Raw genomic sequence first — 13,910 nt, 5'->3', positions numbered from 1 at the left:
AGAGCCCTATTCCCTATATAGTGCACTACTTTAGACCAGAGCCCTATTCCCTATATAGTGCACTACTTTAGACCAGAGCCCTATTCCCTATATAGTACACTACTTTAGACCAGAGCCCTATTCCCTATATAGTGCACTACTTTAGACCAGAGCCCTATTCCCTATATAGTGCACTACTTTAGACCAGAGCCCTATTCCCTATATAGTACACTACTTTAGACCAGAGCCCTATTCCCTATGTAGTGCACTACTTTAGACCAGAGCCCTATTCCCTATATAGTGCACTACTTTAGACCAGAGCCCTATTCCCTATATAGTGCACTACTTTAGACCAGAGCCCTATTCCCTATATAGTGCACTACTTTAGACCAGAACCCTATGGCACCCTATTCCCTATATAGTGCACTACTTTAGACCAGAGCGCTATTCCCTATATAGTGCACTACTTTAGACCAGAGCCCTATTCCCTATATAGTGCACTACTTTAGACCAGAACCCTATGGCACCCTATTCCCTATATAGTGCACTACTTTAGACCAGAGCCCTATTCCCTATATAGTGCACTACTTTAGACCAGAGCCCTATTCCCTATATAGTGCACTACTTTAGGCCAGAACCCTATGGCACCCTATTCCCTATATAGTGCACTACTTTAGGCCAGAACCCTATGGCACCCTATTCCCTATATAGTGCACTACTTTAGACCAGAGCCCTATTCCCTATATAGTGCACTACTTTAGACCAGAACCCTATGGCACCCTATTCCCTATATAGTGCACTACTTTAGACCAGAACCCTATGGCACCCTATTCCCTATATAGTGCACTACTTTAGACCAGAACCTTATGGCACCCTATTCCCTATATAGTATACTACTTTAGACCAGAACCCTATGGCACCCTATTCCCTATATAGTGCACTACTTTAGACCAGAACCCTATGGCACCCTATTCCCTATATAGTGCACTACTTTAGACCAGAGCCCTATTCCCTATATAGTGCACTACTTTAGACCAGAACCCTATGGCACCCTATTCCCTATATAGTGCACTACTTTAGACCAGAACCCTATGGCACCCTATTCCCTATAAAGTGCACTACTTTAGACCAGAACCTTATGGCACCCTATTCCCTATATAGTGTACTACTTTAGACCAGAACCCTATGGCACCCTATTCCCTTTATAGTGCACTACTTTAGACCAGAACCCTATGGCACCCTATTCCCTTTATAGTGCACTACTTTAGACCAGAACCCTATGGCACCCTATTCCCTATATAGTGCACTACTTTAGACCAGAGCCCTATGGCACCCTATTCCCTATATAGTGCACTACTTTAGACCAGAGCCCTATGGCACCCTATTCCCTATATAGTGCACTACTTTAGACCAGAACCCTATGGCACCCTATTCCCTATATAGTGCACTACTTCAGACCAGAGCCCTATGGCACCCTATTCCCTATATAGTGCACTACTTTAGACCAGAGCCCTATGGCACCCTATTCCCTATATAGTGCACTACTTTAGACCAGAACCCTATGGCACCCTATTCCCTATATAGTACACTACTTTAGACCAGAGCCCTATTCCCTATATAGTGCACTACTTTAGACCAGAGCCCTATGGCACCCTATTCCCTATATAGTGCACTACTTTAGACCAGAGCCCTATGGCACCCTATTCCCTATATAGTACACTACTTTAGACCAGAGCCCTATTCCCTATATAGTACACTACTTTAGACCAGAGCCCTATTCCCTATATAGTACACTACTTTAGACCAGAGCCCTATTCCCTATATAGTGCACTACTTTAGACCAGAGCCCTATTCCCTATATAGTGCACTACTTTAGACCAGAGCCCTATTCCCTATATAGTGCACTACTTTAGACCAGAGCCCTATGGCACCCTATTCCCTATATAGTGCACTACTTTAGACCAGAGATACGGTGCCTTCAGGAAGTATTCAGACCCTTTTGGGCTGGTTCGCATTTCATTGTGTTACAAAGTGGGGATTAAAATGGATTTCATTGTCGTTTTTTTACTTGTCAACAATTGACACAAAATAATAAAATGAGTAAAACACGCATAACTTAAAATACAGTCGTTGCATAAGTATTCAACTCCTTTGTTTAGGCAAGTTTAAATGAGTTCAGAGGTCAAATATGACTTCATAGAGAAGGGCAGTGATTGGTAGATGGGGTCACGATAACAAATCAGACGTAGAATATCTCTTCAATCATGGGTCAAAGTTAATAATTACACTGTGGGATTGTTTATTAAACCGCCCAGACACACGTCGAAGATACGGTCGTCCTTCTGAACAGAGCTGCAGGACAGGAAGGAAACTGCTCAGGGATGTTACCACGATGTCACTGGTGATTCTATAACAGCTACAGAGTTCAAATGGCTTTGAATGGGAGAAAACTAGATGGTGGATGGATCAACAACATTGTAGTTAATCCACAATAACGACCTAAATGATAAGAGTAAAAAGAAGGACATGAATATACATAATACAAATCATCCAAAACATGCATTGAGGCACTGAAGTAATACTGAACAAAAATAAAAACAGCCAACTAATACACTTTTTGGTCAGAATGCAAAGCCTGATGTTTGGGGCAAATCTTAGAGTAACACATCAGTGAGTAACTGCGTACTTATTTTTTAACAGTGGTAGCTGCATCATGGTATGGGTATGCTTGACATAGGCAGATACTGAGGAGTTTTTCAGGATAAAAAGAAATGGGGTGGAGCTAAGCACAGTCACAATCCTAGAGGAAAACCTACTTCAGTCTGCTTTACACCAGACACAGAGAGATGAATTCACCTTTTCAGCAGGATAATAACCTAAAACACAAGGCCAAATATACACTGGAGTTGCTTACCAAGCAGTGGCCAAGTTACAGTTTTGACTTAAATCTGCTTGAAAATATATGGTAAAATTTGAAAATTGCTGTCTAGCCATGATCCCCAAAATATTGGCCGAGCTTGAAGAATTTAGAAAATAATAATGGCCAAATATTTCATAAACCACGTGTGTAAAGCTCGTATAGAAGAAGACTCACAGATGTAATCACTGGTAAAGGTGATTCTAACATTTATTGACTCCGAGGGTGCTAAGTACTTATGCAACGAGTATATTTTACTTATTTAGTTTGTATTAATCTTTGAAAATGTTAAAATTTTTCTTTCACTTTGACATTATAGAGTATTTTGTGTATATTGTTGATTTTTTAAATTATTTGAAACCCACATATCATTGAGGTCTGAATACTTTTGCAAGGTACTGTAGATAACTGCTTGTAATGTCACTATAATTGTATGGGTAACTGTATGGGTAACTGTATGGGTAACTGTATGGGTAACTATATGGGTAACTGTATGGGTAACTGTATGGGTAACTGTATGGGTAACTATATGGGTAACTGTATGGGTAAACTATAACTGGGTAACTGTATGGGTAACTGTATGGGTAACTATAACTGGGTAACTGTATGGGTAACTGTATGGGTAACTATATGGGTAACTGTATGGGTAACTGTATGGGTAACTGTAGGGTAACTGTATGTTTAACTGTATGGGTAACTGTATGGGTAACTGTAGGGGTAACTGTATGTTTAACTGTATGGGTAACTGTATGGGTAACTGTAGGGGTAACTGTATGTTTAACTGTATGGGTAACTGTATGGGTAACTGTAGGGGTAACTGTATGTTTAACTGTATGGGTAACTGTATGGGTAACTGTATGGGTAACTGTATGGGTAACTATATGAATGTCAAATGTTTGCCATATGTTAGGAAAGTCTGCCCATGATTATGTAATAACATATGGGTGATTAACTGTGTATGTGAAGTTCATATAGACACCAGCCCATCCATATGGGTGATTAACTGTGTATGTGAAGTTCATATAGACACCAGCCCATCCATATGGGTGATTAACTGTGTATGTGAAGTTCATATAGACACCAGCCCATCCATATGGGTGATTAACTGTGTATGTGAAGTTCATATAGACACCAGCCCATCCATATGGGTGATTAACTGTGTATGTGAAGTTCATATAGACACCAGCCCACCCATATGTCAAACTAACATGTTAAGGACTAGATGGGGGGGGTTGCATAATGAGTTATTAATGAGTTATAATGATTATATGATTATAACTATTAAGGAGTTATAATGAGTTTTTAATAAGATATAAATTAAGTTCAACTCACCCCATTCTGACGGTGACATTACAGCATGTTAACATATCTAGTTAATTAATTAATTAGTCACTATTGATCGGGCTAATGTAAAGGGCAGGGGGTGGATGGATGGATGGATGAGCAGGGGAGATCAAATTGCAAGGTACAGAGTGCGACCATTGATTTTGCCCCTCCCCCCTTTCCTGTCTCTCTGTCTCTCTCTCTCTCTCTCTTGCTCTCTCTCTCTCTCTCTCTCTCTCTCTCTCTCTCTCTCTCTCTCTCTCTCTCTCTCTCTCTCTCTCTCTCTCTCTCTCTCTCTCTCTCTCTCTCTCTCTCTCTCTCTCTCTCTCTCTCCAGCGAGTGTTCATCTGGGACCTGGATGAGACCATCATCGTTTTCCATTCCTTGCTCACAGGGTCTTACGCTAACAGATACGGCCGGGTGAGTGACTTCACTCTAACGTCAAGTGGAAGCGAACACACACAAACGCACGCGAACACACACACACACGCACGCACGTAAGCACACACACACACACACACACAGAGAGAGAGAGAGAGAAAGACATACAGACCCCAGCAGTAGCAGATCTTTTTCTAACTAAAAGCACATCAATATTCAAAGAGAAGAAATAGACAGAGATATTTGTTTTGAGTGTGTGTCTGTTAGTTTGTGTGTCTGTCTGTGTCTGTCTTAGCGTGTGTCTGTGTGTGTGTGTGAGTGTGTCTGTGTGTGTGTGTGAGTGTGTGAGTGAGTGAGTGAGTGAGTGAGTGAGTGAGTGAGTGAGTGAGTGAGTGAGTGAGTGAGTGAGTGAGTGAGTGAGTGAGTGAGTGTGTGAGTGAGTGAGTGAGTGAGTGAGTGTGTGAGAGAGTGAGTGAGTGTGTGTGCGTGTGCTTACACACCTAAGTGTGTGTTTGAACAGAGAACGTGGTAGTGTGGAGAGAGAGAAATGGAAACGGAACTCAATGTACAGATAATTGTATGTTTTTTTAATAAGCCCAATGAGGCCTGGAGGTGTTTCTGACTTGTCCTGCAGCTGTTGCAACTCTGTGGGAGCTGTGCATGAGGGCCCTATGGCACCCTATTCCCTATATAGTGCACTACTTTAGACCAGAGCCCTATGGCACCCTATTCCCTATATAGTGCAATACTTTAGACCAGGGCCCTATGGCACCCTATTCCCTATATAGTGCACTACTTTAGACCAGAGCCCTATGGCACCCTATTCCCTATATAGTGCAATACTTTAGACCAGGGCCCATTGGGTGCTAGTCAAAAGTAGTGTAAAAAATAAGTAGTGTACTGAATAAGGAACAGATTGCCTCAGGGCTCTGGTCCAAATGAGTGCACTATGTAGGCAATAGGGTGCCATTTGAGACTGGGGCTCTGGTCCAAAGTAGTGCACTACATAGGCAATAGGGTGCCATTTGGGACGTAGCCCTGTAATGAGGGATAGGTTAGGCTCCATGTAGCTAGGGGGCACAGAAAGAAAGGTGTTCTGTGGATGTCTATTGCCTCATCCTAGTTCTCCTCATCCTAGTTCTTCTCATCCTAGTTCTTCTCATCCTAGTTCTTCTCATCCTAGTTCTCCTCATCCTAGTTCTTCTCATCCTAGTTCTCCTCATCCTAGTTCTCCTCATCCTAGTTCTCCTCATCCTAGTTCTTCTCATCCTAGTTCTTCTCATCCTAGTTCTTCTCATCCTAGTTCTCCTTATCCTAGTTCTTCTCATCCTAGTTCTCCTCATCCTAGTTCTTCTCATCCTAGTTCTCCTCATCCTAGTTCTCCTCATCCTAGTTCTTCTCATCCTAGTTCTTCTCATCCTAGTTCTCCTCATCCTAGTTCTTCTCATCCTAGTTCTCCTCATCCTAGTTCTTCTCATCCTAGTTCTTCTCATCCTAGTTCTTCTCATCCTAGTTCTCCTCATCCTAGTTCTTCTCATCCTAGTTCTCCTCATCCTAGTTCTTCTCATCCTAGTTCTTCTCATCCTAGTTCTTCTTCTCATCCTAGTTCTTCTCATCCTAGTTCTCCTCATCCTAGTTCTTCTCATCCTAGTTCTTCTCATCCTAGTTCTTCTCATCCTAGTTCTTCTCATCCTAGTTCTTCTTCTCCTCCTTCAGAAAGACGTTGAATCATTAAAGAGCTTATCGATCAGACTCTTTTTCTCTGAGCCAAATTTCAGGTCCGCTGAGCGCAAAATTCTGTGGAACTTCCAGCGCCTCGTTTATTGTGAACACTGAGACTGTGGACGCTTTAAATTGCAGTTATAGCTGTGGACATGTAAGCTACTGTGGCTATTTGATCATAATGTAGGGCCTACCAGAGTGTCCTATAATCAAAAACAATGGTGAAAATGCATCCCATAATAATATCCTACCATCAAAAACAATGGAGAAAATGCATCCCATAATATTTGAACATGGAAATAGCTGTTCTATCATTCAGACTACAGGAGCAGACAATGTGTGGTGTTCAATGTAGACCTACATTCCATCACTTTTGAAGAAAAACACACGCAGGGCTTGACCTTTAACCTGCTTATCCACTTGTCCTTCAGACAAGGAGGTGACTGACACAATAAAATGCATAATTATTCCCAAACCATTATTACAGGAGAATCAGACAAATTATGCTACCCCTCTGCCTATTGGCTACTTTCTCAAAATACAACACTGCCTCTTTAAGATGAAAAAAAAAAAAGCTCTTTACCTGAATTGCTTTTCAAAGATGTCTAGAAATGCACATGTTTTGTGTTCTTGTAGGAAGCTATCAGTCCCTTACTGGTGACGCAAATGATCAAATCAAATCAAATTGATTTATATAGCCCTTCTTACATCAGCTGATATCTCAAACCTAGGAAGAAACCTAGAGAGGAACCAGGCTATGAGGGGTGGCCAGTCCTCTTCTGGCTGTGCTATAACTGGGCTAATAACTTACTAACTAGCAAAGGATATGAACAACATGTACGCATGTGCACATGTGGCTACATGTAGCTCTCACTTTGATCTCAAAACAAGCACATCCACTTATGGCCGCTCATGCTGTAAACACAGTCCAGTTTAAAGTGAATGGCACAGATCCATATATGGCAGTGGTCTATTTGCATATAGACCTACATCTCTGATTGGTTATGCCGCACTGTTCTGTGTAGGGTAATGGGCCTGAGTTGTGCCTGCCAATGCAATAGAATCCTACTCCGACGTGTTCTGCATACAACAACATAATTTGCATAGTTAGTTTTGCATACTAAGTCTTGCACAGCTTGTTTTGTTTCGGGAAGTGTGGCATTGAAAAGTGGCAAATATTGTGTTGATTTGATCAAAATTCCCAGAGGAAAGGGAAACTTTGATAGTGTTAACACATGCTGGTGGATTTTTACTCTTAAAGTCTCAGAGTAGATTCTTAAATTACAAGACTAAGTCTCAGAGTAAATTCTTAAATTACAAGACTAAGTCTAGGAATAAGTCCTTGAATTCCAAGACTAAGACTAGGAATAAATCCTTAAATTCCAAGACTAAGACTAGGAATAAATCCTTAAATTCCAAGACTAAGACTAGGAATAAATCCTTAAATTCCAAGACTAAGTCTAGGAATAAATCCTTAAATTCCAAGACTAAGTCTAGGAATAAATCCTTAAATTCCAAGACTAAGTCTAGGAATAAATCCTTAAATTCCAAGACTAAGTCTAGGAATAAATCCTTAAATTCCAAGACTAAGTGTAACGGTTCTCTTGTGGTGAAGGAGAGTCGGACCAAAATGCAGCGTGTAGATTGCGATCCATGCTCAGGACTGAGAGGAAGCTCAGGACTGAGAGGAAGCTCAGGACTGAGAGGAAGCTCAGGACTGAGAGGAAGCTTAGGACTGAGAGGAAGCTCAGGACTGAAAGGAAGCTCCGGCAGGTTGATGGATCTAGCAGATCCTGGCTGGCTGGTGGTTCCGGCAGATCCTGGCTGACTGGCAGATCCTGGCTGAATGGCGAATCCTGGCAGACTGGCGGATCCTGGCTGACTGGCAGTTCTGGCAGATCCTGGCTGACTGGCAGATCCTGGCAGACTGGTGGATCCTGGCAGACTGGCGGTCCTGGCTGGCTGGCGGATCTAACTGATCCTGGCAGACTGGCGGCAATGGCGGTGCTGGGCAGACTGGCGGCGCTGGGCAGACTGACGGCACTGGCGGCGCTGGGCAGACTGGCGGCACTGGCGGCGCTGGGCAGACTGGCGACACTGGCGGCGCTGGGCAGACTGGCGGCACTGGCGGCGCTGGGCAGACTGGCGGCACTGGAAGAGTCTGGTTGACTGGCAGATCTGGAAGAGTCTGGTTGACTGGCAGATCTGGAAGAGTCTGGTTGACTGGCAGATCTGGAAGAGTCTGGTTGACTGGCGGATCTGGAAGAATCTGGCTGACTGGCAGATCTGGAAGAGTCTGGTTGACTGGCAGATCTGGAAGAGTCTGGCTGACTGGCAGATCTGGAAGAGTCTGGCTGACTGGCAGATCTGGAAGGGTCTGGCTGACTGGCAGATCTGGAAGAGTCTGGCTGACTGGCAGATCTGGAAGAGTCTGGCTGACTGGCAGATCTGGAAGAGTCTGGCTGACTGGCAGATCTGGAAGAGTCTGGCTGACTGGCAGATCTGGAAGAGTCTGGTTGACTGGCAGATCTGGAAGAGTCTGGCTGACTGGCAGATCTGGAAGAGTCTGGCTGACTGGCAGATCTGGAAGAGTCTGGTTGACTGGCAGATCTGAAAGAGTCTGGCTGACTGGCAGATGTGGAAGAGTCTGGCTGACTAGCGGATGTGGAAGAGTCTGGCTGACTGGCAGATCTGGAAGAGTCTGGCTGACTGGCGTAACTGGAAGAGTCTGGTTGACTGGCAGATCTGGAAGAGTCTGGCTGACTGGCGGATCATGGCAGACTGACTGATCTGGCTGCTCCATGCTGACTGGCGGCTCTGGCTGCTCCACGCTGACTGGCGGCTCTGGCTGCTCCATATAGACTGACAGCTCTGGCGGCTCCGTGCAGACTGGCAGCTCCTTGCAGACTGGCAGCTCCTTATAGACTGGCAGCTCCTTATAGACTGGCAGCTCCTTGCAGACTGGCAGCTCCGTGCAGACTGGAAGCTCCTTGCAGACTGGCAGCTCCTTGCAGACTGGCAGCTCCTTGCAGACTGGCAGCTCCTTGCAGACTGGCATCTCTGGCTGCTCCATGCAGACTGACAGCTCTGGCTGCTTCATGCAGACTGACAGCTCTGGCTGATCCATGCAGACTGGCATCTCTGGCTGCTCCATGCAGAGTGACAGCTCTGGCTGCTTCATGCAGACTGACAGCTCTGGCTGCTCCATGCAGGCTGGCAGCTCTGGCTGCTCCATGCAGGCTGGCAGCTCTGGCTGCTCCATGCAGGCTGGCAGCTCTGGCTGCGCTGAACAGGCAGGAGACTCCAGCAGCGCTGTAGAGGAGGAAGGCTCTGGCTGCGCTGAACAGGCGGGAGACTCCGACAGCGCTGGAGAGGCGAGGCGCACTGTAGGCCTGATGCGTGGTGCTGGTACTGGTGGCACTGGACCGAGAACACGCACAGGAAGCCTGGTGCGGGGAGCTGCCACCGGAGGGCTGGTGTGTGAAGGTGGTACTGGATAGACCGGACCGTGCAGGCGCACTGGAGCTCTTGAGCACCGAGCCTGCCCAACCTTACCTGGTTGAATGCTCTCGGTCGCCCTGCCAGTGCGGCGAGGTGGAATAGCACGCACTGGGCTATGCAGGCGAACCGGAGACACCGAGCGCAAGGCTGGTGCCATGTAAGCCGGCCCAAGGAGACGCACTGGAGACCAGATGCGTAGAGCCGGCGTCATGGCACTTGGCTCGATGCTCACACTAGCCCGGGCCGATACGAGGAGCTGGAATATACCGCACCGGGCTATGCACCCGCACTGGGGACACCGTGCGCACCACTGCATAACACGGTGCCTGCCCGGTCTCTCTAGCCCCCCGGTAAGCACAGGGAGTTTGCGCAGGTCTCCTACCTGGCATAGCCATACTCCCTGTGAGCCCCCCCTCCATCCGCTCTGCCGTGCTAGCTCCTCATAATGCCGCCTCTCTGCTTTTGCTGCCTCCAGCTCGGCTTTGGGGCGACAATAATCTCCAGGCTGTTCCCAGGGTCCTTTCCCGTCTAGAATCTCCTCGCAAGTCCATTTCTCCAAGTAGTGCAGCCTCTCCCACTGTAGTTGCTGCTGCTCCTGCTGCTGCTGCCTCTGTTGCCTCTCCTGCGGGCTCCTGCCTGTTGACACGCTGCTTGGTCCGGTTTTGGTGGGTGATTCTGTAACGGTTCTCTTGTGGTGAAGGAGAGTCGGACCACAATGCAGCGTGTAGATTTCGATCCATGTTTATTAAACTGAAGCAACACGAATCTAAATACAAACACTACAAAACAATAAACGTAACGAAAACCGAAACAGCCTAAACTGGTGCACATACACACAGAACAAGGACATCAAGACACTAAGGACAATCACCCACAAAACTCAACACAAAACAGGCTACCTAAATATGGTTCCCAATCAGAGACAATGACTAACACCTGCCTCTGATTGAGAACCATATCAGGCCAAACATAGAAATAGACAAACCAGACACACAACATAGAATGCCCACCCAGCTCACGTCCTGATCAACACTAAAACAAGGAAAACACATACGAACGATGGTCAGAACGTGACACTAAGACTAGGAATAAATCCTTAAATTCCAAGACTAAGTCTCAGAGTAGATCCTTAAATTCCAAGACTAAGTCTCATGGAAAAATCCTTCAAGTCCAAAAAGTAAATTGTATTACTGTGCAAATGAATTGGATTGACTTGTATTTCGTAATTATTATTAAAGATGTAAATAAAAACAAGTCAATATTTATATAAACTATATATTTACTTGTTGTATTAGGAACGTTATTTAGACAAGTCCACAGTGTGTGTATGGAGACGGAAAGTTTACATTACATTTACTGTTTCATTTGTTGTTTCATTTATCTCTACGTCTATTTGTTTGTCTAAAATTATAAAGTATATCTAGATCTTTATTATGTTGAATTCCTATCCCTTCGTGGTTGTTTTTTGGTTCCGTTGGAGTTTCGAGTTTTCCGCTATCTATCTGTTTGATGTCAGAAGATGACATATTGGTTCTCATGTGTCAGAGAGCTTAGTGTGCGTGGCCTGTCTGCGCACTGGGGCTTTGTTCTGTTACGAGGGCCTGTGTGTCCCGAATGGCACACTCTTCTCTATACTGTGTTCTACATTTGTCCAGAATTTGATCTAAAGTGGTGCACTGCATGGGGAATAGGGCACCCTTTGGGATGTAGCCAGGAGAAGGGGGGGGGGTGTTCAAGGGGACACTGTTTTGTTTTGGAGGTGAAAGAGGGCTGCCCCATGACCCTAAGATGTGTATTTACTTTATCCTTAGCCGTGCATGCTGGGTAAAGAGGGAACGGCTTAGGGAGCCGAGGGATGAGGAGAAACAGACACAGATATGTGCGTGCACACATATCGCTTCATACGCACGCACACACACAGACACTGGGTAGCAGACATGCCTCTCTGAAACAGGAAACACTCCTGACTCCGTAATGCCCCTCAGCTCTTAGAATCAACCCTCATCTAGGACCTGACATTTCTAAGACCTCTCTCTCTCTCTCTCTCTCTCTCTCTCTCTCTCTGCCTACCTCTCTCTCTCTCTCCTCTCTCTCTCTCTGCCCACCTCTCCCTCTCTCCTCCCTCTCTCTCTCTCTCTCCTGTCTCTCTCCCTGTCTCTCTCTCTCCCTGTCTCTCTCTCTCTCTCTCTCTCTCTCTCTCTCTCCTCTCTCTCTCTCTCTCTCTCCTCTCTCTCTCTCTCCCTCTCTCTCTCTCTCCCCTCTCCCACCTCTCTCTCTCTCTCTCTCTCTCTCTCTCTCTCTCTCTCTCTCTCTCTCAATTCAATTCAATTCAAGGGGCTTTATTGGCATGGGAAACATGTGTTAACAATGCCAAAGCAAGTGAGGTAGATAATATATAAAGTGAAATAAACAATAAAAAACATTACACATACAGAAATTTCAAAACAGTAAAGACATTACAAATGTCATATTATACATATATATATATATATATATATATATATATATATATATATATACAGTGTTGTAACAATGTACAAATGGTTAAAGAACAAAAGGGAAAATAAATAAGCATAAATATGGGTTGTATTTACAATGGTGTTTGTTCTTCACTGGTTGCCCTTTCTCTCTCTCCTCGCTGTTGAGCAGACTCGGCCAGGACCTATAAATAGAGACATATCAGAACACACACACACACAAACACACACACACACACACACACACACACACACACACACACACACACACACACACACACACTGCTGTGCTTATCAGTTCTCCTAATTGGCATCAAGGCATCTCTGGCCCATGAAGCTCATAACTGAGACCAGCTGTGGACCTAGTAGTGGGGTGTGAGGAGGGGATTGGGGATACCTGGCACCCCTGTGGATGGCACTGACGAGCAGGGACAGGTCGTGGGGTGGGGTGAGGCAAATCACTTGAAGTATTCCAGAGGTGTAAGTGTAGGGAAAAGAGAAGGAAGGTATTGATGTGGAAATATTGATTGGAATTGATGGGAAAATATTGATTGGAATTGATGGGGAAATATTGATTGGTATTGATGGGGAAATATTGATTGGTATTGATGGGGAAGTATTGATTGGTATTGATGGGGAAATATTGATTGATATTGATGGGGAAATATTGATTGGTATTGATGGGGAAATATTGATTGATATTGATGGGGAAATATTTATTGATATTGATGGGGAAATATTGATTGATATTGATGGGGAAATATTGATTGATATTGATGGGGAAATATTGATTGGTATTGATGGGGAAATATTGATTGGTATTGATGGGGAAATATTGATTGGTATTGATGGGAATATATTGATTGGTATTGATGGGGAAATATTGATTGGTATTGATGGGGAAATATTGATTTGTATTGATGGGGAAATATTGATTGGTATTGATGGGGAAATATTGATTGGTATTGATGGGGAAATATATTGATTGGTATTGCTGGGGAAATATTGATTGGTATTGATGGGGAAATATTGATTGGTATTGATGGGGAAATATTGATTGGAATTGATGGGAATATATTGATTGGTATTGATGGGGAAATATTGATTTGTATTGATGGGGAAATATTGATTGGTATTGATGGGGAAATATTGATTGGTATTGATGGGGAAATATTGATTGGTATTGATGGGTAAATATTGATTGGTATTGATGGGGAAATATTGATTGGTATTGATGGCCGCCCATAAAGTGCAGGAGACTGAGTTCTTGTGTGGTTCCAGTGAAGACATTAGTATTGAGGGCCACTGTGATGCATTGTGGGGAATTGTGGGGCATTCTAGGTGTGTCGGGTTGTCAGTGGAGAGCTCAGGTGTCTCTAATCCACCCCTCCGGTCCTCACTCACACACTAGCACACACACACACACCCTCACATGCACACTCACACACATACTTTCACACACACACACACTCACACTCACACTCACACTCACACACACACACACACACACACACACACACACACACTGATCTTGTAGCATTATGTTGGTAAGCCAATAAGACCCTCTCTCTATAACACAGCTAGCCGTTGTCTCTCTCATAACCAATCTG

At 44.6% G+C, this 13,910-nt stretch overlaps 1 protein-coding gene across 17 annotated transcripts in view; it reads left to right on the top strand.

Moving 5' to 3' along the window:
• LOC112227456 (eyes absent homolog 1-like) overlaps nt 1-13,910 on the top strand; it is a 143,808-nt gene that overhangs the window by 55,257 nt on the left and 74,641 nt on the right. For all 17 annotated transcript variants that reach the window (XM_042308843.1, XM_042308857.1, XM_042308856.1 and 14 more), the window contains one exon: nt 4,556-4,639. In XM_042308843.1, the coding sequence (XP_042164777.1) occupies nt 4,556-4,639 (84 nt within the window). The remainder of the gene's footprint in view (nt 1-4,555; nt 4,640-13,910) is intronic.

The sequence above is a fragment of the Oncorhynchus tshawytscha genome, linkage group LG29 (genome assembly GCF_018296145.1).
Source record: "Oncorhynchus tshawytscha isolate Ot180627B linkage group LG29, Otsh_v2.0, whole genome shotgun sequence".
Taxonomy (NCBI): domain Eukaryota; kingdom Metazoa; phylum Chordata; class Actinopteri; order Salmoniformes; family Salmonidae; genus Oncorhynchus; species Oncorhynchus tshawytscha.
The sequence above is the reverse complement of the archived record's forward strand: the minus strand, read 5'-3'. Positions and strand labels throughout refer to the sequence as shown.